This window comes from Tasmannia lanceolata, unplaced genomic scaffold, assembly GCF_043159265.1.
Source record: "Tasmannia lanceolata isolate RefF3 unplaced genomic scaffold, GAP_Taslan_0.1 ptg000008l, whole genome shotgun sequence".
NCBI classification, from domain to species: Eukaryota; Viridiplantae; Streptophyta; class Magnoliopsida; order Canellales; family Winteraceae; genus Tasmannia; species Tasmannia lanceolata.
In genome coordinates this window covers 62,505,221-62,531,744 of record NW_027518685.1, presented here as the reverse complement: position 1 = coordinate 62,531,744, position 26,524 = coordinate 62,505,221, and the positions used below count along the sequence as shown (strand labels likewise).

The following is a 26,524-nucleotide window of genomic DNA, read 5'->3' as shown; positions in this document are numbered from 1 at the left end:
GTAACATTTGGTATCAAGTAAAAAGCCAAAGTGAAAGCCGTCAAAGTGAAGTTGCCACATAGTGGGCCGCCTCGAAAGGGGTGACCTGTGGAAAACGGTACTTGGAAAAAGGCTAGAGTTAAAGTCATCACAGAGTGGGTCGCTGAGGACAGCGGATTCGGAAGCGCAGACAAGTAGTGGGATGTTATGTTCCTAAGTGGGAGCCCACCTAGGTATGGACTGGGTGGGACCCGGCCTGGTATGGGACAACCATCAGCTCTGGATTTTTTGTCATATTGGTAAGGTACAGAGTTGAACTGCCATAAGCTATCGACTATTTCCATGGGGTGTGGCCGAAGTCATCTCATCATGGCAAAATCCTCTATAAAAACAAAAAAGCTCGCAAAAGAAGCAGCTTGAGTGCACTAAAAAGTGCCCAGTACGACACCACACAAAAAAATGTTGGTATGGCTCTTCTCATTCTTCCTTCTTATCGCTCTGCTCGGCCTTCTCATCTTCCAGGTAAAATTCTCATTCAAAATTGAAAACCCTAGAAATCTTTTTTCTTCATTTTTCTTCTTGTTTCGATTGATTCTTGTATTTGTTTCTCCATTGTTATTGATTTTCATTTGTAAAAACAGTTTGTGATGCTCTAAGAAGGAGCAGGGGAATCTAGGGTTTGTTCATGTTCTTGTATGAATTTTTAGTACTGTATTTTTTTATTTACTTTTTTTTCCTAATTGGTTAGAGGAGAGAGAGTTTCAGAACTTAAATTCTGAATATGTCAATTTACATTTACTTGTACCCATAGTCTCTGCAAAATCCCTAAAAATTTTGAAGTTTGAAACTTCAATTATTGACAAGAAATATGCTTATAGACTAATCATTGGTCATCTGCTGCAAAATTCTCTTAAAAAAAATGAAATTTAGAGACTTTAATTATTGGCTAATCAACTTGACAAATTGCATTTGTTGCTTTGATATCAAGATACAGCACAGATACCATCCCTCTTACCTTTTTTCCTCTCAAGTTACCAATACAACTATTTGTTTGCATTGCTTGATAGTTGGGAAATTGCACTTTTCTTTATCAGTTCGTCGCTTCTATATCAAGTAAGGTTGAGGCTGCGCCTGCTTAAAATGAGCATGTGCGCCACATGCGGACTAGGATGTGTTTGGAATTCATGAAAAATTGTTCTATGGAATATTTGTAGGACAAACTGTGTGAGAGGAACTGAGAAATCAAAAATTACTGAAAACTAGCGAAAAGAAAATACCCATTTGGTAAAGACAATATTCTTCAACCCATGAGATCCGAGGTTGAATCCCAGCTTCCCCCCCCCCCCCCCCCCCCCCCCCCCCGCCGCACACGCACACACACACACCACCACCACCACCACACCCACGCACACAAAGGAGAGGGGGAGAATTGAGTGGGCCGAAGTAGAGATAGCATCAAAAAATCCTGAAAACTAGTGAAAAGAAAATACCCATTTGGCAAAGACAATTTTCTTCAACCATGAGGTCGGAGGTTGAATCCCAGCTTACCACCCCCCACCCACCCACACACCCACCCACACAAAGGAGAGGGGGAGAATTGAGTGGGCCGAAGTAGAGATAGCATCAAAAAATCCTGAAAACTAGTGAAAAGAAAATACCCATTTGGTAAAGACAATTTTCTTCAACCATGAGGTCGGAGGTTGAATCCCAGCTTACCACCCCCCACCCACACACACACACACAAAAACACGAGAGAGAGAGAGAGAGAGAGAGAGAGAGAGAGCCTATTTAGATTTCGTTATTTGTTTCCCTGGTATGTAGGAGCTTTTCACGCGAGCCTCGCTCCCACCCTCTTAAGTCTCTCACCATCTTCCACAACTGGCCCCACAAATGTTCCATGGAATATTTTTCATGGTGGCCAAACATGGCCTTAGAATCCTCAGAAATCAAAAGCCTCTGAGCTATACATTGGGCATGTCTGTATTTCAATCTGATGCTGTGTGTGCTGCTTTATTAGCTGCGATACCTAAATAAATCACAGATGCGATGAAGTATGTATGGATTTTATACGTGATATTAATGTACAAGACACATATCCAGTACCAATCCTAATCAGTTTCAAAGCATCTAGCGGTAATTGCTTAAGAGTTCTACAATGAAATATGTGTGATATGCACTGCATTATATATTTCGAGATTCTTTAACAAAGTTCCAAGCTTCATCCTACTTAAAATGATAGTAGGCTTGGTGAAAGAGATGCCCTGAAGGCAAACTATAGCTGGTTCATGATGTGCTAACTAGAATGTCAGCCATGATATAATCGATTCTTGACATGTAAGTTATGTTAACGCAGACCTTGTTTGGTAAAGTTCTAGAAGTGCAATATGCCTGTCATGTTATCCTTGTTTCAATTTTTGCCATCTCATGTCATTATAGATTTCCTTTGGTAAAATAGTATAAGAGCTATGTACCGGCCCTATTGTTTCTGTTTTCTATGCTTTTAATTTTTAAATTATGTAACACATAATCTGACAGTTAAGAAATTATTGCAGCTTATGAGTTTGGCAGACTTAGAGTTTGATTATATCAACCCCTACGATTCAGCTTTACGCATCAACAGTGTAGTTTTGCCGGAGTTCATCACGCAAGGAGTCTTATGCTTACTCTTTCTTCTCTCAGGACACTGGTTTATGTTTCTACTGTGTGCGCCAAACCTTTATTACAATTTTAGACTGTAAGTTCTTTCTCCCATGTTCCACATCACTATTTTGCATGAGTATATTACTCAAATTAGAAAAATAAGATCAATGCTTTTTCTTTCTTGTTGCTAGAAGTTGTCATATGATTTGGATGTTGATATATTTCCTTTGAAAACCATGAACATGACAAATTTGACTCCGTTGATAATATAGGAATAGGCTAAAAGTCTAAGCTGGCTACTAAAAATAGGAGATTGATGATTTGATCTAAGTAAATGTACATATCATAGAATTAGAGGAAGGTTACAAATGACCATTCAAAAAGAAGAAGAAGGTTACAAATGTCAAATACATTAGAACCTATCATAGTTGACCCTGGGGACCTGTGGGGCGGTATTAATATAGATAGGTTATTAACCATTCAACAAAACAAAAATATAGACATGTTTCATCAAAAAACAGAAAAAACAAAAATATAGACATTTTATTACCTTATCCAGGAGGAACTTTTAAAGGTTAACAGTCATACCAATTAATGGGTTTAAGGGTCCTTTCAATTAAAAATGTCTGACATCTCTTTCAATTAAATGAGGCACTCTACCAATGGTTCTTTAAGTAGTAATAAAATTTCTTTTATTTATTTAAGAACATTGGGGCCTGGCCAATATTTGGCATATATAATTAAATAACAACTTATAGAAGTTATTAACTTAGGCTTAAGTCTGAAGTCCAGGTCCGATATTGACTTGTCCAGTATCAACTTAAGTTAATAATGTCTCTGAGTTAGCTTTTCTTTCTTTTTCTTCTCGTGTGCTCACTGAAAAAGATGGTCAATGATGGAATCTCAAGGAGAGATAAAGAAAATTTATTTGTTAACAAAGGAGGAGTTTTTCTAGATGGAGGGCAGACTGATTTTGGTAGTGTCTTTAGTCAATCAACATCCATTTCCACACTTTTCTGAGAGGTTCCCAAAAGAGTAACATGGTCTAGCTTAGTTATCAATTCTGCTCCACTGTGGACTGAATTGACGGTAAATTTAAATCTAGAATGATATTTGGAAGTTGGAACGAATATCTCAATGAAATGTTGCGATTGGACCAATCCAGGAAATTCTGTCTAGAACACCCTGTTCTATCTACGACCGACAAAAACTGCTGAGAAAGTTAATATCAGGAGTCCTTTTTTCCCCAGATATTGTCCTTTTTTTGTCAGATTTTTCAAGGAATTGGGTAGCTTTAAGGTGTTTCACCCCTCCCAATTAGATGGAGGATTGAAATCCATAAAAAAATGTCAATTGTCACATTTGGGGTTTCTTTTGTTTCCTGAAATCCTAAACCGAGGTTTACGATGACCTCTTTTTTATCATTTTTCTCTTGCTTCCTCTAAATTTTTCTTCTACCATACCATTCTACACAGACGAGCATAATTTCTGAAATCGAACACTGAAACGTTCCAATCCAAGAGAAAAATGGAACTGTCTCGGGAACACAATTGACAGCGAAGCAATTTAATTAAGCTAAATTTAAGAATTAACTGTAATATATTATATTTTCAGTTGACGTGATGTTCTCCATATTTCTTTATTCTATTAGGATAAATATTTTGTTACCTCTGGGAAGAAACTACAAATGTGAATGGTAGATTTATCCTTAGTAATATCTGATGTTTGGAATACATTGATATATAACCATAAGCAGTCCTTTTTGCTTTGTATTTCTCATTCATAAACCTGGACCCATGCATAGTGTTAGTTGGCTTCTCTGTGCGATTTTCAGGTATACACGAAGGCAGCACTTGGTAGATGTGACAGAGATATTTAATATGCTCGATTGGGAAAAGAAACAGCGCTTTGTTAAGCTCATCTATACTGTTATCCTCCTATTCTTCTCCATATTCTGGTATTATGACTAATACTTCTTGCTTTAAGAAATTGTATTTTCTGCCGCAGTTGAGTTGATTAATGTGCTTTTCCATCTATTCATTGCAGGATGGTTTGGACAGCATTGGAGGATGATTGATCAATTTTCTCTTCACCACACAGTGAGCATCAGTAGCAAGTGCCTTTAAACTGCAAACTTTTAAGGCGCTGTTTGTTTTGGATTTTGAGAACCGATTATGAGTCCCAAACTGATTATAGGGCTCAAAATTAAATGGAAATTTGAGTCCAATAATCAGTTTTGGACTCACAATCAGTTCTCAAAATATAAAATGTGTTTGTTCCTGGTCAACTTGGAATCACATTTGCTAGCTCAGAATCCGGGTTGTGACCATGCCGGATAAACCAATATCAGGCACCTTATGACTGAGTTCTGCTCAGGGGTCCTCGGGTTCAGAAGCAGAAGGCATGTAAGTTTGGTTTTGATTGTAGAGTTTGGCTAGCCTGGCATCTGAGTTTCTGATGTTTCCACTGTTGTAAACATATGATGATTTATTTGCTTAATTTGTTGTGGTGTCGTAATGTTTTTTAATATTATGAAAGCAGTAGCTTTTTCCATTCAAATTGCTGCCAGTATTATTGAATTTTCGACTGAATGGCTATGTGGGCTAATACTAGGAGAGATTGTTATTTGCTTCTTATGTTCAGATATAATCCAATGATCGAACCATGTATGTCTTGGGGTGTGTTCATGTTGGCAACCATTCTTTGGAAACATCCCATTCAGCAAACCAGACCGGTTTCTCACCTCCAATGCGACAGGGAGAATGGGTTTTCTGGTAAAAAGACAGGTGGGATTTTTTTAAAGGGAAAGAGAAGTATTTTGGTGTTCACTGGATAGAAAAACTTGTTTGAGAAAATTTCTTAGTACATGCCATGATCTGGTAAAAGGTTGCATAGCTAGTTAAGTTCTTCGGTTTCATTTTCATTTTTCTTTTTGAGAAACAGTAACTTTATTAATCCCAAAACAATAAGTACAAATGATTGGAGTGGGAGACAAGGTGTCGCCCAACTCAAAGGAAAAATTACCAATGGGGAATACAAACATGACGTAATTGTCAAGATGACCCATGCTTTGCTGAAATTACCAACGAGGGACGAAAGAAGTCTTGTCAGAAAAAGCGGGACGAAAATGCTTTTTCTTAAGCAACATGTTTAATTTTCTACTTTTCCATCTTCTCTATTCTTTCCCTCTTTTTTTATTTATAACTTTTCCATTTTCAACTTTCTTTTTTTACTCTACCAGTCAACTTCCTCGTCGTTCAGCCACCGTTGTCGCTAGGGAGTCTCGAAAACTTGAAACGTGACGTCATTCCCATCTCTCTCTCTCTCTCTCTCTCTCTCTCTCTCTCTCTCTCTCGGTTTTGTTTTTCATTTGTTTCAGGGTTTTGCATTTCTCCATATGACGAGCCTAGGCCTCTAATTTATGGAGGAATTGTATATTATTATTTATGAATACCTCTATAGATCGGAGGGCTAGGATCATCCTATGGAAATGATTTTTTGAGCACAACCTATTTATGTTGTGTTCCATCACATGGACGGTTTAGATCATCCTATGATGTGATCCATACAGTACTTTTTGAAAATACGGGATTATAAGGGTTGTCACCATATAAAATATCTATTATTTGGGTTTTTACAAGCACCCGCGGGTTCACCCGGCCCAGCCCAGTTTTGATGGGACACGTACGGGTTGGGTCAAATTTCAACAGGTCACTAATTTAGTGACCCAGACCCTTAAATTGCCGGCGGGCTGGGTGGACCTGTGGATTGGGGTCACTTTTTGGCAGGTCTACATTAGTTGTTGGGTATTCAGACTAAACATGGCTGAATCTTTTCACTCATCGGAAGACGGTTACAACTGATTTGGCCCCATCCATCTCTCATCAGTTTCTCATTGAGGAAGACTTGTGCAGTCGCTTCTCCAACACATTCCCTACAAAAGAAACTGCATCGATTGTTGCAAATGGATGCTACACTTGGGAAGTGATGTTGAGGTAATTTTTGGAACATTTCCACAAGGATATCAGTTTTATCTAAGCCGTTGGGAGCATACGCGGATCAGTCACAGCACCATTACTAGTAAGATTAGCCTGTCCACATCAGAACTGGATCTAGCAGCATCATTTATATGTTTCTCATGCCACGGGCTGTGCAACTTTTAACATCAGTTTAATGTGCCTTACATGCTACCAGTGGGATTCTTCTTTTAGAGTTGTTGATAGCTACAGTGACCAGACAGGAAAGTAAAACCCTTCAGTTCTGAAATCCAACAGTGAACCTGTTGGGACCCGGGTAGAACTTGTTAGAGTGATTAGGTCAAGCAAGAGGTTGCTTGAAGCATTACACCAAGGTATCTAATTTGGAATTCCAAGTTTGTTGCCTCCAGCCCCTATATATATTAGATACACTAGGGTTTTAACCGATCCATTATCTTATTGGGCTTATATTAGAAGATACATGGGTTATATTATATACCCAACAATCTCCTCCTATGTTCTACATATAGCACAATCCAATAGATAGATAGTGTAATGTTCAAAACAAAATATTGAATCATCCACATCACCATATGGTCTATATCATAAAAGATCTGTAATCCAACTGAAAACATGAATCCTTTTATGAAAAAACTAAGAGTTTTAGATATATAACAAGCTAAACTCAACCAAAAGATAGTTTCACATATAAGTGAACTCACTGATCTTAGATGAATTCATTCATGGGGCATGATTCTCATCGAGATCCAAAATAAAGTTCCACAAAAGAAAATGAACTCTATGCATACTGAAATGAAAGCATAGTCTTTATGACTTTAGAAGATTTACTCATCAAGTAAGTCATCTTCATCAAAGTCCAAATCAAGACAAGCTACTCCTTTTTCGCCAATCCCTGTGAATTACCAAATATAGGTTTCATGAAAATGAATCCAATCATTTGTGTAAAACACTAACGCATCTAGTTTTACCTGAAGAAGAACTTAGTACAATTTCATAATTCATGAAAGTATCTAGTTCTACCTGAAGAACTTAGTACAATTCTAAAATGGCTGAAAAAGTATCAGTATCATTCTCATCATAAGCATCATTGTCAAGTTTCAATAAAGAACAAGACCTAAACAACTTCTTTTGCAAAGAACCATTCATCATTGTCAAGTTTCAATAAAGAACAAGACCTAATAGTTTCTTTTGCAAAGAACCATTTCATGTTTCCATTTGGAATGTTACAGTCATCTTATCCATATTTGAGTTAAGCTGAATCATCAAGTTTGGAATGAAACAACCTTTCTCAAGAAGGACATGTCATCAAATGTAGAATGACATACAACAACTGTAAACATCATCGAAACATATCAAGTGCCTATCTTGGCCAAAAGGGTGATTCGAAATTTCAAAATAACATGAATGTAGGTTAAGTCATGCCTATACAGACTTTAACCCCATCTCCCCCACAGTTTTGAATATTCGATCTTTGTTCAGTCCCTTTGCGAGAGCATCGACCATATTATCCTTCGATCTCACATCAATCAAAGTGATAATCTCGTGTTCAATGAGATAATTCAGCATGACATGTTACAGCCTAAGATATCTCATCTTACCATTAAAGAGTGAGTTCTTCACAATCGTAATTGTAGCTTGATTATCACAGAACACACGTAAGGAATTAATCCTTAACCGAGTTAGTGGAATGTCCATAATAAGATTCTTTATCCACTTTGCTTCATCTCCTGCAGAAGCTAGAGCATAAAGTTCTGATTCCATAGATGACAGAGCAATGTAATATGTCCCTTCAACTTCCACGCAACAGTAGCTCCACCCAGGGTAAACACATAACCACTGGTAGACTTACTGTCTTTTAATTCTGAGCCCCATGAGTCATCAGAATATTCTTCCATGATAAGTGGATGGCCACCATAGTTTTGAGCATACTCTTGAGTACACGAAAGGTATCTCATCAGGCTCATAAGGGCATCTCTATGCTCATGGCCAGGATTGCTAGTAAAACGACTCAGCATGCTAACTACAAAGGCTATGTCTGGCCTAGTGCAACACATACATGAGACTATCAATCAGTTTAGAATAATCTAACTGACTCACACTGTCTCTTCCTTAGAGATCAGCTTCTTGGTATAATCAAAATGGTGTCTCAATCGGTTGGCACTCACTGCATCCTTAAAAGGAAAGTAGTTTTTCATATAATGGGCTTGGCTAAGGAAAATCCCTTGCCTGTCAAAACTTACTTTCATACCAAGAATGGTGTCAACAACACCCAGGTCTTTCATGTCGAATTCTTTACCCAAGGTTAGTTTCACATTACGCACCACAGAGAGAGATTGGAAACAAGAATAAACATCTATATACAAGTAAATAATCATGACCTTATTCGACACAAAACGATAGTAAAGGCATTTAGCTGAGTAATTGATTAGAAAAATCAAGCTCTTTACTACCTTGTCAAATTTTTGATGCCACAATTTAGGTGCTTGTTTAAGACCATACAAAGATTTGTGTAACTTACAAACTTTGTTCTCGAAACCTTCCATGACAAACCCTGCAGGTTGGTTCATGTAGATTTCCTCTGACAGTTCTCCATTAAGAAAAGTTGTCTTTACAGCCATTTGATGCACAATAAAATGCTCAATAGATGCCAAAGCAAGAAGAATTCTTATCGAGGCCAAATGACAGACCGGTGGGAAGACATCAAAGTAGTCTATCCCACTCACTTGAGTATAGCCCTTAGCTACTAAACGTGCTTTATATCGAGCTATAGATCCGTCAGGATTAAGTTTCTTCTTCAATATCCACATACAGCCCACAGTCTTAGATCCTTTTGGCAAATCGACTAGCTGTGAAGTTAGATTTTACAACAGAGAGCTCATTTCATCATCAATGGCTTCTGCCCACAACAAAGAGTCCCTAGATCGCATCGCTGCTTATAGGATAATGGATCATTCTCTAAATGGTAGGTCACAAAGTCCTCACCAAAATTTTTGGGTACTCTATCTCTTATAGAAACTCTTACAATAACTGAATTAGAAATCAGATTGGGAGAAGGGTCAGACGTAACTAGTTCAGACTCAACCGACAATTTTGTAACCATCTCTGTATCACTTGGTATGGTCAAACCCTGATCTCTGAGAAATTTATTCTCAAAGAAAACTGCATCTCGAGATTCTATAATCATATTGGTTGATAGATCCAAAAACCGAGCAGCATCACTATCTTCTGCACCTCCTAAATAAACACAAGTGTTTGATCTAGTTCTCACTTTAGGTCTCCTAGGGTCTGGTATCCTTACATAAGCAATACAGCCCCAAATCTTAAGAGTGTCATATCGACAAGGATGCTTATGCCATAACTCATACGGAGTGGAGGAGCATTTTGAGTTTGGCACTCTATTCAGGATGTGATTTGCAGTCAAAGCTGCCTCTCCCCAAATGCAACTAGGCATGCCAGCTAACATTAACATGGAGTTTAACACTTAAGTGAACGTCCTGTTTTTACACTAGGCTATGCCATTTGATTGAGGTGAGAGAGGAGCAGAAGGTTCAAGGATTATGCCCTGAGAGGCACAGAATTCCTTGAACCTTGTTAATGTGTATCTTCTCCTTCTCTATCACTCCGAACTCTCACACTTGTCAAATGTAAGTGACATATATAATGGTATCTTATGAGTATTAGTAAGTTAGACCATTTTCTAATAGTGCACATGTCCCAATCGGTTGTGTAACAACTTAGGAGCAATTAGCGATGAACTATCCTAACTAACAGTCTCAGTATTTAAACTCAAATCAAACATATCATCTATCAAATACGCACAATCAAAATAGTATGAGTTAACAATCAATGTTATTCTACCACACATAAATGAAGTACATATGCCAGCATAGTCTAAAAGACTAATATAAATGAAACTCTTTTGAAGAGTAAGAACTACTTTAACAATTTTTAAAGTTAGTATTTGTCCTGAAGAAATGACCAAGTTCGCAGTACCAGTGTGAGTAATTTATGTCTCTGCTCCACTAGCCACTATAACGGTCTCTTTCGCAGCAACAACATTTGTAAGTAGGTTCTTAAAGTTGCAAACATGACAGGTGGCGCCTCTATCTAACCACCAGTGTGAAGAAGTACTGGCCTTACCATTGCCTAACATGGCAACAAAACTCTTAGGCTCAGCACTGCCCACCATCAAATGAGCTTCCTTTTGTGGTGTGTCATATTTAGCCTTCTTTGGTTGTTTACACTCTGCAGCAAAGTGACCCCATGTCCCATAGTTGGGGCATTTGCTCTTCTTTTTCTGAAAGATAGTCGTTTTGGCCTCCAACTTGGGATATGTTACCGCGTTAGCAGCAGACTGTTGCTGTCTAACCATCTCCAAGTTATTCCTGGCTCGATTCTCATCTTCGATTCGAAAGAATCGTTTGAGATCATCCAGTCTCACTTGCACCTTTTTCCTATACTTTTCATTTTTAAAAGAATGCCATTGAGATTCATCAACTTCTTCATTTGAGGCAGCAAAGGTACTCAAAACGGTGTAAAAACAATTCATATATTGTAGACCGAATTGAGTCTTTCGCGTCCATGAATTAAACTCATTCCCACCAAATTATTGAAGTTTGATTATCTCAAACGGAATATTGTTCTTTTCCATTGTATAATTAGATAAGAGTAAAAAGTGGAGAGAGTGCACCTGATTTGAGTCGCAAAACCAAATCCAAGACATGCTAGTCGAATCCAAGAACCAATGCAAAGGCGAGCTCCGAGTAAATTTTGTCCCTTTGGCCACCAAGTTGGCTTTGAAAAGAATTCAGCCACACTAAGGTAGAGCCCAGACTGATTCTGCCACAAGTTGGGGAACAAGTGGGTTTCGGTCAACAAGAAAGAGATGCCAATATGCAACCAGTGAGGGGGGCTGACAATATCATTGCCAAAAAACGTCCCCCTCCAAAACCAACCCTTCTGCTGGTGAGAAAAAACCCGAGCCACACCTTCTGTTGATTGTGAGAAGAAGAGAAAGTAGTATCCCCAAAAATACATTCGGTTTCTCAAGATGGGTAGGATTTATTTCAACAGAGGGTGTCTATCCCCTTCTTTGTACTCACGAGAGAGAATTTGCCATGGACCAAGATCCCCCAAGCTATGATGAAGTCAACAGATTTGTGTCTTCTTCTTTCTTTCTTTTTTCTTTTTTCTTTTTTTTCGTTATAACGACATAGAAGTGTGGTAAAGAATAACGGAATTCTTCTCTTGCCCTCTGTCCTCTGTCTCTCGTCTGGCCGGTTCTTGATAAGGCCAAATCTTTGAAAAGATTGACGATTGCAAGGTGAATTTAATCACCACATATTCAGCTCCAAAGGAATTCGAGCGTGAGAAAAAGCCCCAACAGAAAATCGAAATCCCTTTTTAGAAAGAGGAGAGGCACACATGGTTGGTGAAGAACCTTCACAAGAGGGAACGAAATTTCTACTCGAGTTCTTCTGGTTCTGAAACGTGGGTTTCTTCTTCTTTTTGGTGGGATCGTGAGAAAACAGAGAACAAGAATCAAGACACGAGAGAGAGAGTCCAAGCCCAATTCAATTTTTGTGGAAGAAGAGAACCCACGGCCTATTTGGGGAGAAGTTACCCAACGCCCAAATCAAAACCAATGGAATTAGAGATAAAACCCACGTCGAAAAAACGTTAGAAAATTAGGGTTTTTTTATTATTAATGCTTCAAGATTGTTAAAGTAATTAGGTCAAGCAAGAGGTTGCTTGAAGCATTACACCAAGGTATCTAATTTGAAATTCCAAGTTTATTGCCTGCAGCCCCTATATATATATATATATATATATATATATATATATATATATATATATATATATATATATATATATATATATATATATATTAGATACACTAGGGTTTTAATATGTTAGTGGACTCTAGCCCAAATAGGCCCACTACACCGGTCCATTATCTTATTGGGCTTATATTAGAAGATACATGGGTTATATTATATACCCAACAGAACTCACCCTCAAAAGCCAGCCGTTAAGGGGTGGGTGTCCGAATCCTTTTAAGCCCATCCACTTTCACTCACTTATCCAATGTAGGATTAATTGCTTTCACGTGGAACCCCCCAACAATCTCGCCCCTCCACGCGGAGGTAACATGGGAACTACGAGATCTTCCCCAAGGGATTTTTCCATCCTCGGAGGCACACCGGGATTACGACGCCCTAGCTCTGATACCACTTGTTGGGACCTGGGTAGAACTAACCCTCAAAAGCTAGCCGTTACGGGGAGGGTGCCCGAATCCTTTTAAGCTCAAAACAATAAGTACAAATGACTGGAGTGGGAGACAAGGTGTCGCCCAACTCAGGAGTGGTACTGGTTTCACGCTACGGTTGGGCACCGTATAAAAACTCATTTTTCAAAAAGTGTTATGGGCCCACTTCATAGGATTATCCTAACCGTTCATTTATTGGGCCGCAAAGTAAATAAGTCCTGCCAAGTGTAAATTAGTCCAGCCCCCTGGTGTAAGTTCCCCACTCCACCCCAGAATCTCCACCTTAAATATGGCAAGCTCCCTCAAAATGAGTTATTTAAGAACTTGAGATTTTATATGGTGCAGTCGTGTGATGTCCGATAATTTTCAGAAAGCATAGTGGGGCGGCCCACTTCACAGGATGATCTAAACCATTCATTTGACGGACCATAATGTAAATAAGCTGTAGTAAATCATCTCCTTGATCCAAACACTTGTAAATAAGCTGTAGTAAATTGGAGGATTAGGATATGGAGGAGATTTACAGGGTTTTTTTCTTTTTCTTTTTCTTTTTTTTTTTAAACTTTATATTGCATGCGAGGCTAAGTATTCTTTTAAGCCTAAGAAAGCAGGCGGTTGGTCACCAAACCCTTCCCAACGGATAATCTGGTCTTGGTCTTGGTCTTCTCCACTTCTTGTTCATTACTTTTATTACATGCATGCATGTGGAAGGTCTGAACACTACTCAGTCTCAACAAAGAAAGTAATAAAATAACAGAAATGGCCCCAAATGCCTCTGTCCAGATTTTGGAGCATGAGTCACGGGATCGGGTAGGGTTTCTGCCCCATTTGGTGAAACTTACTATGATTTTTTTTCAGATCAAGGATCCAAAGAATAGGAAAGTTCAATGTACAGAAGTTGTATCTGAACCCTGTCCATTCCATCCATATGAGGGTATTTCAAATGAACAATCCTAGATCCGAATGAAGGGTGTCAATGTCCTAAATAAAGGGGTTTTTTCAATGTACATTTATTTCAATGTCCGAAATAAATTTCACACTTCTAAGATTTCGTGATTTACTTTCCTTTTCCCCCATTTTCGTCGATCGATACATCTCTTCCTCTTCCTCCGTCGTTTTCTTCCCGTAACCCTAATCCATTCGGCCAATCCATTCACACCATCACTAGTCGCTCACCCATACCCTCATTCACTAGCCACTCCATTCCGTCGATAGTCACAATCTTATCTTGCATGTGCTCCATCTACAATAATTAGAAAGAAACGACATTGGATCACATTTTTAGCTCTCCCTATTGCAATCTTCAAGTTTTAGTCAAGATAAAAAAAGGAATCACATTGTTATTCATTTTTGTGAATTCAGAAGACCTATTTGGATTTCATTTGGTGAACAACTCTGTTCATGGATTTCCATTGTGCAAGTACTAGGGCTTTGAGTCATTTGGGAGATATTACATATCTTATGATCCATTAAAGGACAAGGGTTTGCTGATAGTCAACTAAGCATTCTAACTTCTTTTAAACATTTTAATTGTGCACAATGTAAGTAGGACATACTAGGACTCTCCGATGGACGGTTCGATTTGAAATGGATCGTGACCGAGACGCGGGAAGTAGGATCCGAAGAATACTCCAAATCCGAACGATAAGGGATTTGAATGGATCGTGACTGGGACATAGGTGGATCCGATCGGGGCGGGGACAGGTATTAGATTTTCCCATCTCCGAAGCGGGGACGGGGAATCTTCCTTGAGGCGGGGATGGGGATGAGGAATGCAACATCCAACCCCGCAATTGCCAACCCTACATAGCTTGGGAGTCTTCCTTGTAGAGTTACATTCCCTTTTCCGTCCCTGAGCCCCCGAGCCCTAAATTTGTACAGCAAAAATAAGACTTAGAAAAGGTATCACATCTTACTAATAAGATTGGGCCAAGACATAAGTGGATCCAATCCGATGCGGATCCGTTGACACCCTATCTATTTGGATGACCGTTTGCCAAAATTTCCCAATTTCACCATCTCAAGGGAGGAGAGAAAGTTTATTGCCTTGGATTACCATAATCACTGTGAAACATAAAGTCATATTCCTGAGGAAAAAAATTCATTTACAAGGAAAGTGGAGCAATTAGTACCAGGATCAAAGTTGTTATATACAATGTGTATAATAAACTAAAAAACTTCCACAGCTAGAAACACACTGACCACCAATTCTTTACCTACTCTCAGCCAACCAAACAAAGCAATGAACCTACATATCAGAGGCGCCCCCATCCATAAGCCCTCCAAATACAAACCCTCTTTTTTTTCTGTTTTTTTTTTGTCTTTGTTTAACTGTTTCAAAGGGGCCACCTCTCTATCCAACCAAACCAACTACCTGTAAAAAATCTATCAGATGTCTTTCCTTTTCTCCTTTCCTATGTACAAATTCTAAAGTAAAAGCAAAGTATATGCCCCTGCACATAGATATATCCTTCTTGTTGTCCTAACTAAGAACAGGATCTGATCAACCCCAAATTGTATAGATTCCTTTTCACTAAGCTGCCAAGGGAGAAGAGACCCACCACACCACCACCATTCCCATCCCTTGTAGATGACTCCTTGTCGACAATGGATGGTTCCTTTACTTTGAGGCTGCTTAGTCCGATTCTTTGTCGGACTGCCTCGATCGTCTTTGATTCCACCGGATGTCCTGCAGCATCAGTCACATAGAAAACATTCGCTGCCGTTTCACCCGTCGTGGAGATCTCTGCCCTCGTCACCGACAACCCGTTCTCTCGAAACGTCCGGGTCACATCCGACAATAGCCCATGCCGGTCCGTCGTGCATAGCTCTAAGCTCACCCCCTGTTCACCAACCCAAAAAACCCTTCAATGTTTACTCAATATGCCCATGGAAATTTAAAATTGGCCATTTGGATATATGGATTTTATACTCCAAGATGGTAGAAATTCTGGACTTTACAAGCTAGAACCTGTATCTTATAAGCTAAGCCCATGATTTTACAATCCTGAAAAATGTACAATCAAGGTTATAGCTTATAGAATCCAAGATTTTACAAGCTAGAACCTGTATTTTATAAGCTAAAACCAACCATGATTTTTTATTTTTTTTTAAAGTTACAAACCAACCATGATTTTACAATCTTGAAAATGTACAATCTAGGTTTTAACTTATAAAATCCAGGTTTTAGCTTGTAAAATCCAGGATTTCTTTACAATCCATGATTATAAAATCCTTCTATCCAAACGGCCCCGTAAGGGGAAGTCATCCTACTTTCAAAACGCCTGCGGTAACATACTTAAAACTAAAAAGAATCAGATTCACATTTGCTTTTTCTTTCTTTTTCTTTCCCGCAAGGAATCAAAACCAAAGGCAACAATAACAGCAGAAAAATAATACCTGGGATGCTCTTCTTTCAATTGCAGCTTGGAGGCACTGAATTACACGCTGCCTTTCTGCTTCCGAACTAATGGGACTTCCATCCGTATGCCTGATATAGAATTCCTACATTCCAAAAGAATCCCAAATGATTAAAAAAAGCTCAAATAAAGAAAACCCAATTCAATTAAAGAGAAGTGAAGTAAATAAATTAAAACATAAGAACAAAAAAAAACCTGATAAGCTTGAGCACAGGCGGTATCAATGGTGGCATGGAAGACGACATACTCCATATCCGTCAATGTGCAGATGATATCGAATAAGAGCTTCGGCCGATCATTAGACTGTATGTTAACTACAGAGTACCCACGTTCCGACCAGTCTTGAACGGAAACCAACGGAGGAGAAGGAGAAGAGGAGGATTCTGTTGGTTTAAGTTCGTAATCCCGATCAGCAAACATCATCTGGTGGAGTCGGCGTTCTGTGTGGGTGACGACGGCGGCCAAGGATACTGCAGTTTTGGCGCTCTTAATGTCGTTGTCCCCTTTCAATACATTTCTCAAACGCCCTTCGATTCTGCTGATTTTTTGGGAGTCTTTGATAAAAGAACCCGAGTCCTCGTCGTCCTTGACATAGATTAGAGAGGCAATCCGGCCGTTATGGGTCCACACCTTGGCTTCCACCACATTGCATTGCAGCTCGGCCAGGACTGCAAATACCTCTGATAGTAATCCCGGCCGATCTGTCCCGGTTAGTTCCAAAGCCGTAGTTAGGCCTTTGAAGCCATTAGCTCGGGGACCATTACTAGTTGCAAGAGACTGAAATGAAATGAAAGCAAACAATAATTAAGAAAAATTAAACCCAGGAAAACTTGAGAGAGACATTGTATTTACTTATTTTGATTAAACCCCCGCGGACCCGTCCCGTGGTTTTTCCCTCTTCATTGGAGGGTTTTTCACATAAATCTTTTGTGATCTTTTGTGTTCTTTTCTTTTGCTCTTTTAGTTGAGTTGAGTTGGGGTTTTTCACATAAATCTTTTGTGTTCTTTTGTATTCTTTTGCTCTTTTAGTCGAGTTGAGTTGAGTTGTGTAATTGCTCTCTTGTTCGTTTGATTTCTTAATCCGCATAGTTATTTGCTTCGTAATTTTAGTATTTGTTACCCAAGCCAAGCATTACTAGTTGCCAGTAGACTGAAATAAAAACAAATACTTATGAAAATTAAACCCCAAATGTAAATAAATAAACAGTTAGAATCCTATTCTTTCTGTAATCAAGACAAACGAAAAAAGTAAAAATTAAATAAAAATGATATTAATTTTTCTTTTCTGTGGGTTTTTTCTAGTCTCTGTTACCTGTTTAATGTAGCTGAGAACACTCTCATCCGTAAGTTTGTTACCATTTTGATCAGTGACATGAAAAACTGCATAAACAAGACCACAGAGAAAATGAGATGAAAATTTTCAAAAATAGAAATTATATCTAGATAGCACACGTTAGTTGAAACAGCGCAATTTAGAAGAGGAAGATCTTTACCGTCCATAAACCATCTACCATCAGATGAAATATAGGCCTTCTTGATACAGAGATTGAGATCAGTGAGAACTTGAACAGCCTCTAAAAGAATTCCATGTTTCCTCATACTATCCAGTATCCACCTTAAAAAAAAAGCAAAGGACAAGGAAAGAATTTCAATCTCTGTTCTCAGAAATTCTCTGTTTTTGCTTAAAGTTTCAAAAAAAATTCCCTCATTTCTAGGGTTTCAGAGAATCATACCTTTACCAAAGTCGCATTAGGGCATACCACATTGTCAATCACAACCCTGAGAAGAAGGAATGAGTGTCAATATCAAAAGATTTTGTAGAATCGAGAAACAAATTCAAAGAGGAAAAGAGATGAAAAAACACAAAATCCAGAGCAGAAAAGTCAAGAAATCAGTAAATTAAGAAAATATCTACAGATTCTATAACAAATTAGGGCATAATTTTTCATTGAAACAAATGAATCTAAGAAAATAAAAGAAAATCTTCCAAAATCACATGAAATCTCGAGCAAACAGAGAGATTAGTAAAAGAAAATCTTCCAAAATCACATGAAATCTCGAGCAAACAGAGAGATTAGTAAAAGAAAATCGAACTAGATCTCAAACACAAACAAAATAACAAAAAAAACCTAAACAAAAAGGAGAATTACTCAAACCCTAACAGAATCAAAACCACAAATCGAGAGAGAGAAATCAAAGAAAACTAACCTTGGAGTGTTCATACGAATAACGAGCTTTTCAAACTCATTCAAAGACGCATTCCATTCCATCTTCTCACCAAAACCCTAACTCTCTCACAAAAACCAGAACAAAACCTCAAACTTTCTAAATCTCGACGAGACAAACAAACAAAGAAAAAAAGCTTGAAAAAGAAAAAAAAAGAAGCTTAAGCTCTTAAGCTTCTATTTTCTTGTACTAAAGACTTGGGTCTATATTTAAAGGACAAAAACCAAAGTGATGGACACGTGTCGATCTTAGAGTATTTGATTGGTTGGCCTGTCCAGCTAGGACGACAGGTCAGCATATTTGTCGTTCACACCTTGCGTGCGATTGACTCTAGGGTTTTGAATTGGGGAGGCCAATTATGGGGGGCCCACACACGTGGCATGATTTGTGAGGCCTGGAAAGAATTACTCCGTTTTTATTCTTGTCGTTATTTCCGTTGGGGTCTGTTTGTAATTGTATGATCGCCACACTCGCTTATAACGAACTTCCCAAACCCCGTTTGTTTGTCCGTTATCTTCAACTTCCATTTAAATGACATGTTTACCCTTGATTGAGTTATGGAATCTTCTTCTAGTGAAATGCCAATTTACACGTGAAGCATATTATACGGCAAGAAATGGTATGATTTTGGTGGAATGTGCTTTCTTTAGCTTTCTCTAGCTTTCTCTACAATCAAAGGAAGTGAGTTTGAGTTATTAAGATGAAAGGAGGAAAAAAGAAGGTACAATCAAAGAGAGTGAGGTGGGGATCCACTGATTCCTGGTCTCCAGCCCATAGGAATTCCATGCTGGAATGGGGTCCCACTTACCGCAACAAACAGAGTGTGAACCGATATTATAGATGCAATTCATGTAGGGGTATCAATAGACCAAGATAGTCTGATGGATCCAAAGGATCCAAATCCTATTACAAGGATTTGGACACAAAATTGGATCCGACTATGTTCATGATCCATATCCTAAGCTCTAAAATTATTTCAGATCATAACCCAGGCGTAGCCACCACAAAACACGACGGTGAATCCAAGAATCGAATCGAGGTTACCATTGAACAAAAATTTCCCTTGTTTTTTCACTCGTTTAGGTATATTCAGTAACATTCGGAAACACTGCATAAAAACATAAGTTACATTTCATTGACCTTATTTTTGTTTTGATGACGGATCATCGTCTCCGTTTCTTTAGTTTCTTCTCTCTACTCACTTTGCACTCCCCTAACCCTAAGTCCTACACAGGGTGCAACTCGGACATTGGTGGAGTAAGTCATCACTGAAAGGAGTAATGGAAGAATTGAACCAATGACTGACTGGTCTCGCGAAAGAGGTCCCCGGATGGTGTAGACGACTCTGATATATTTTTCAAACTGATAGAGTCAAGGGGCTTGACTATACCTAAAAAATGCTTTCATAGTATTATATTGGGGCGGTCTCCCCTTCTTATCCCCTTTTTTACTCTTATGCACTTGTTACGATCGCGTTGCTGGAGCCTCGAACGGACTTGCAGTCACGTCACTCCAGCAGCCTAGAATCATCAATATGAGGGATCCCTCAAAATAGAGAAGAGCGGGCAGGGCTTCCGCAAGAGCCTCCCCCCTCTTCCCGTCCGATACGAAGTGGATCGATTGGCGCCCCTAAATAACACCACCTCAAGTGTTATTATATACGAAAAGCATAATTATATATTGGCGCCCACTGATTTCGGGCTCCACCACTTCCTTTGTCTTTCATACTTTAGTACTCCCCCTCAAGTGTGGCCCCTTTTTTTTTAGGGTTAGCCCATTACACATGGACTTTTAATATCAAGAAGTTTTAAACCCGAACCTTTTCTAAAAATATCATCTGAAACAACTAATTAGTCCAAAAGATTAAGCTAGCTAATCCAATTGAGTATGGTGCAAATTACATCGAAGGGTATTTTAGGCATCCTGAAAGGTTTTTTTTTTTTTTTTCTGTGGGTATTTTCCTATCGTGTTTTTGGGGTATATTTTTGGGCATCATGTGACTCCCGCGCTACACGAGGAGGGCGGAGATGCACATGCCGAGACGTGTGTTCATTTAAAACCTTCGGCTACGGTTCCGACACGTGGCAGAATTCAGGGCAAAGATGATCTCGTGCAAGGGTGGTCCCCACCAATCACGCGCTATGCGTCAGTAAGCACGTGACTACGATTCGCGGCGGGATGTCTCTCAAAGATGCCAAAGGCGGGAAACATGATGCCGTTTTTAAAAGTGTTAACGGCCCACCTCCCGACAGGATCAGCTACTAAAATAAAACATAATAATGCTCCACCGCACGATCTCCCACCTCTCTCCACGATCACGCCACGTGGCAGACAAGCGCATTTAATGATCAGCGTGCGCTGCAGTATGCTCAGAAACGGCGTCTAACTGTGGCCGGCAAGAGACGTTTATGTAAATGGAACGCCGTTACGCGTCCGTTGCGGCTGACGCGGAGATAAATAGAAGGGCATTTTGTAAATTAACGGAGTAGATAGATTCGCACCCCCTGTAGGATAATTCGCACCACTGTAAAATTGGGTAATGTCCGCAGAGTTTAACGCTTTTTAACGACAATTCACATTACAGTGGTGCGAGTTATTATCCTACTGAGGGTGCGAGTTTTACAAATCAGGTAATGCAATTAATTTGGCACCAAAATGGCTTTGGTAGATTTTTTTTTTTTTACTCGTAAAAACCAAAATATTCCTACATATTGAAAGTTGAAAATTACCTTGTAAAAGGACAAGAATATCCTTGATGCTCACTTGCTAAGTGATGTCTTGATATGTTGGGCCCTAATAACTCAATTCAAACCTATACATTCGTTGCAGTTCCCCATTTTGCCTCATGTCTTGATCGGGTAGACCACACGATCTCCACCCGAGCCCTAATAACTCAAAAGCCTATTACTCTTAATCCCTATGTAAATGTATTGTAGATTTACATTTTCAATACAGCCGAAGAGGGGCACACGTTAACAAAACCCAAACTAATATTATCAGTTTGTGCAATTATCAAAACATAGTATAGTGCCAACATCACTCTCCGGGAGTGGGGCCCATTCCTGGACAGTGAATGGGCCCATCAGCTGAAATTCAGGTAGATTTCGGGCAAAATTTTCTACCTAATAAAACATGTGTTTATCTTGTTTCGTGGATTTCGCCCGAAATTTTGGGATTTCAACCAAAAATTTCAGTATTGTTGAAGACTAAAACACTCTCTGAAACCGAAATTTAAAACCTTGGTTATTTTGGTCTTTTCACAAGGTAAGCTTTGTCTTTTCATGTGGAAGGACATTTAAGTATTTTGGTTGATGGCATAAGTGCATAACCCTATTTGCAAACTTCTGTCGCAAATTGTCACGATAGAAGATTCTTTTTGGAAATAAAGCAGGTTAGATGAGGGGTGCAACTCGGGTGGGTCGGGTTCGGGTTGAGGCCAACCCGAACCCAACCCGAGCAACCATTTACTCAACCCAAATCTGAACCCGACCCGAGTTCCCACCCGAGCAACCCTTTTTGCCAACCCGAGTTCAGCCCAACCCAACCCGAGATTTTAAGCTTAAAAGCTAAAATAGTTATTAAAAATTTCAGGTTGAACTCGGGTCGGGTTGCCCAAGCCCTTAACCCGAACTCAACCCGGGTTGAGAAAACCCAACCCAAACCCGAACCGGACTTGAACTCAACCCAATCCGAGTTTTTCCCAGGTTGAACCCGCTGGGTTCAGGTTAAGCCCGCCCGACTTGCACCCCTTAGTTACAAGGCTTGTTTTAAAAAGAAAAGAAAAAAGAAAAAAGAAACCATAGAAATATCTGTGGCCTGCGTCCTTGTGGGCGAGTGCCACGTGAGAGGCGAATTTTCCACGTCGGTTTGACTGGAAAGTGAAAGAAAGCTGACGTGTAGTGAGGGTGGGGCGGGTGGTTCGAGAAATATGGCTTTTGGACGTCCGAGGAGACAAAGACCGACCTGGAAAGTAGAGAAAGCCACGTGGATGACAGCTCGGACGTGGATCCCCACGTCTCTTTTGCTTCGAAAGCGAGGGAATTCAGCCGCTTGTTTTGGACGCCTTGTTTTATGCCATTTCCACTTCTTCTTCTTCTTCTTTTGACTTTCAAATGTAGAGAGAACGAGGTTTGGCAGAATTTTGGCGCCAAAATTCACTGCTATTTTTTCAATAGACACATTTCAGTGGGCCCAACGATGCTATCAGATTCTACCTTCGATTGATATAGTCCGTCGTAAATTCGTTCCATTATGAGATGGACGGTCTAGATTAATCATTATAATATTTGACATCCCTTATTTTATTACAAGGGTTTCGCCCCCCATTTTGGGTCCCAATGAAATCTGCATCCTTATTGAAAAGGGATAAATACATTTACACCCCCTCTAGTTTCTGACACATCCACTTCAACCCCTATAGTTTAAAAAGTGACAAAGAAATCCTCTCTAGTCTCGTTTTGTTTAAGGTTTGCCCCTTCAGCTGGAGGTTCGTCCATAGATTGAAGGGTTAGGATGATCCGATGGAGCTGAGTTTTTGGGCACACCCTATCTATGTCAGGACCCATCAAATGAATGCTTTGGATCATCCAAATAATGTGGGCCCATATCCAATGGAGCTGATTTCGTCCCTCTCTAACAATTTTTCAAAAGTTCTCCCCCATTGGCAATTCTCATATTTTGATGTCCCCCATTGGCAATTTTTCCTAAGTCTAATATTTTATTCTCTCTCTTTTCCCCTAACTAAATTGGGCAAATATCCCATATTAGGATTTGTTCGGCAACTTTGCGGAAAGCCATTGTGACTGGCTTTTGCATGAGAGAACAAACCTTACGGTTTAATATCATCCATTGATTGTAGGGTTCCCAAGTTGATCATGGCATCGTCATGACCAGATGAACGGCCTTGATACGAAGAAGTGTAGCACCCACTACATTCCAGAGCCAATGCATTGACAAATGACAATATCAAACTAACCTATTATGTTTTTTCTCCTTCTTAATTAATCAAATAGTTTGTGTACGCGGTTGAAACAGGGGCGATGCCACATGAGAGGAAAGGGGGGTAATTGCCCCCCTTAATTTTTTGGAAAAAAATATATATACCTTCATGTTTTAATATATTTTTTATCTTTACCCCTGTTTTTTTAAAATATGCCCCTTTCCAATCATCCCTAAGATAGAAAATAAGTTTAAATTTTAATTTTACCATTTTTATCTCCCTTTTCGTGCAAAATTTACTATAATTTTTGCCCCCTTGTGCAAAATTTCAGATAGAAATTTTTTCTATCTTAATTTTAAGATAGATAAAAAAATTACTATAATTTTTGCCCCCCTTGTGCAAAATTTCTGGCATCGCCCCTGGGTTGAAACATCAAACATGTCAAAGATTTATCATGTGATCAAGCTGAAAGGACATCCTAACCTTAGATTAGATTAAGGCCTATAATATTTAGCTATTTAACTTCTCTCAACACTATTTTCAAAAAATAACTTCTCAACACTCTACACAAGGCCTAATAAATCAAAGGGCTAAGATCATCCGATCATTTTTTGAATTTTTCCTCGTGTTATTGTGAAGGAAAACAACGGACCCCATTGACACTAGTATGGTGATCTGGCTTGTGGATATTTTTAATTAGCATCAGAAATCCAGCCCATTGCGTTTGGTCCCACTCTAATCAGTTGATTCTGTTAGAATATGTGAGATCTCACAGTCAGATTATGTTGAATTCACACCGTTGGATCACCACGGTGCTAGATTAGGAAAGTGTGTCGAATGGGATAACCTAGCTAGATTAGGTAGCTGGCTTAAATTAGCAATTAGGCTAATCTTAGTAGGTAAGATTTATAGAATTATCTCTTGCCCTGATTATATATGTTTATTTCTTTCTATGTTTATCTTGTATGTACTCTATATAAGCATACCTTGAGATCCATTGTAATTCTTTCAAGAATAATAGAAATTCTCTAAAAGTCTTCATGCTTCCAAACCATTGATCCATTGTAATTCTTTCAAGATTAGGTAGCCGGCATAAATCTACACATTGTTTGAGAAGAAAAAGACTCAAAACCCTAATACTCTTAATCCCTATGTAAATTTATTGTAGATTTACATTTTACGAGTGCCCCCTCGTTAACAAAACCCAAACCAATATTATCAGTTTATGCAATTATCAAAACATAGGATGATAGTAGTGCCAACATCACTGTCCAGGAGTGGGGCCCATTCCATCACAACCACTTGATTAGAAAACTAGTAAAGTGGGACCCATTCCATAGCACCACCAGATTAAGTTAAAAGACACGTGTTTCCAAACCAACAACTGCAATTAACACATTGTTTCGAATCTGCAAGTATGGGCCTATGGCCTTTAATTGAACTTCACTCCATACGTCAAAGGAAGGCCCACCAAACCCAACAACCTTAGATCACGGGATCTCTCTGTTTAGACATTTGATTACATGGGCCCCTTATAGCTTGAACTTCAAGGCAAAGCTATAACTATGAAAAAGATAATTCACAAGTGGTCCTCAACATAACATTTTTCAAATGGACGGCTCAGATCAATCGAATTGGGGCCCACTATCTAATAATAATGTGTATTCTATATGGTGGATGGACGTGCAACCAAGTGTAGCAAAAAAAAAATGATAGTGGGGCCCCACATTATTGAGTGATCTAAACCATTCATTTTTGTTGGGCTCCAATGGAAATAGACCGTGCTTCAGTAATTTTTGCTATAGGATGATCCTAACCCTTTGATCTGCGGAGGTTTAAAATAGACGGCAGAGTTTAGAAACCTTGAAAGATCAAGAGGGTTTGGACTAATCAGAGGAAGAAGACTTGATTTTTGGGGCACAGCGCGTACCTACGTCAAGGCCCAACAAATGAATGGTTTAGATCACCCAATAATGTAGGCCCCACCGTATTTCATGTCATATTTATACACACCCGCCCAAATAGATAAGGACTCTCAGAAATCAAGCTACTGATATCGGCACTACAATGTTTTGATAATTGCACAGAGTCATTTTGTCTTTTATTGCTTAAACAGTTGTCAAAGGTTATTACAGCTCCCAAAAAGCTCTTAGAAGCCCATTTAGAAGGAAAAGACAAGCTGAGTTTGTGCAGTTGTTAAAATATGGTAGTGCCAGTATCAGTGTTCGCCGTTCGGAAATAAATATCATATCGCAACAAATAATTGAAGCATAGCACGAAACTCTTGCATGGAAAATAAAGTGGGTCCTGGGGGAGGAGGGGAACTAATTAATGCACCCCTTCTTTTTACATGACCACCCCTTATTCGGAGTTGGGGTGGATAAATGCTTGGTGTCCCCTTTCTCCATTGAAGGTACCAGACAAGAGATTCTTGTCCCCCTATCTTTTGATACTTTCACCCCCTGAGCTTTATATGTTTAATGCATCATACAATCATATGGTTATTAAGATTGCTTGAAAAATACTTCTTATGATTTATTTATTTTCATTTCCACACGAAATAGAGGGAAATTATATAGTTATGGCTTATTCAGAGGGATATCATTATAAACCAAAGACCTCTTCATAAAAATTGAATAGGGTTGATTCAAGTCATCTTTTTTCAGAGAATTTATATGATGGGTGGCCGTGAAAACACGTGAAGTCTAAAAAAGTAGGTACGGCCCACTCCATATGATGATCCAAACCGTTCATCTGTTTGGGCACAACGTAAATAGGATGTGCTCTAAAAATCATTTCCATTTGATGATCCTAACCCTCTGATATGAACTGATCTGAATATGGAGTGCCCCAAAAATCATTTATGGAATCTTCTACAGATCGGAGGGTTAGGATCATCCTGTGGAATGATTTTTGAGGCATAACCTATTTACGTTGTGCCCAAACAGATGAACGGTTTGGATCATCATATGGAGTGGGCCGTACCTACCTTTTTAGACTTCACGTGTTTTCACGGCCACCCATCATATAAATTCTCCTTTTTTCAAGGGTAAAA

At 39.1% G+C, this 26,524-nt stretch overlaps 2 protein-coding genes across 3 annotated transcripts; one reads left to right on the top strand and one right to left on the bottom strand.

Annotated features, from left to right (window-relative positions):
- Positions 1–273: 273 nt before the first annotated feature.
- LOC143885438 (putative protein cornichon homolog 2) lies at positions 274–5,172 on the top strand. Of its 2 annotated transcripts, none has more exons than XM_077389610.1 (4): positions 274–501; positions 2,532–2,713; positions 4,454–4,576; positions 4,666–5,172. In XM_077389610.1, the coding sequence occupies exons 1-4, from the start codon at positions 439–441 to the stop codon at positions 4,694–4,696; spliced, it is 399 nt and encodes a 132-aa protein (XP_077245725.1). In that variant the 5' UTR covers positions 274–438; the 3' UTR covers positions 4,697–5,172. The 2 variants fall into 2 exon arrangements, with proteins under 2 accessions (XP_077245725.1, XP_077245726.1); XM_077389611.1 differs by lacking the exon at positions 274–501 and adding an exon at positions 1,802–2,313.
- Positions 5,173–14,950: 9,778 nt separating this feature from the next.
- LOC143883716 (ACT domain-containing protein ACR8-like) lies at positions 14,951–18,698 on the bottom strand. The gene is made up of 7 exons (XM_077387036.1): positions 18,513–18,698; positions 18,037–18,083; positions 17,798–17,911; positions 17,617–17,684; positions 16,500–17,081; positions 16,285–16,389; positions 14,951–15,728 (listed from the first exon to the last, which is right to left on the bottom strand). Exons 1-7 carry the CDS (start codon positions 18,572–18,574, stop codon positions 15,372–15,374), a joined length of 1,335 nt encoding a protein of 444 aa, XP_077243151.1. The 5' UTR covers positions 18,575–18,698; the 3' UTR covers positions 14,951–15,371.
- Positions 18,699–26,524: the final 7,826 nt, after the last annotated feature.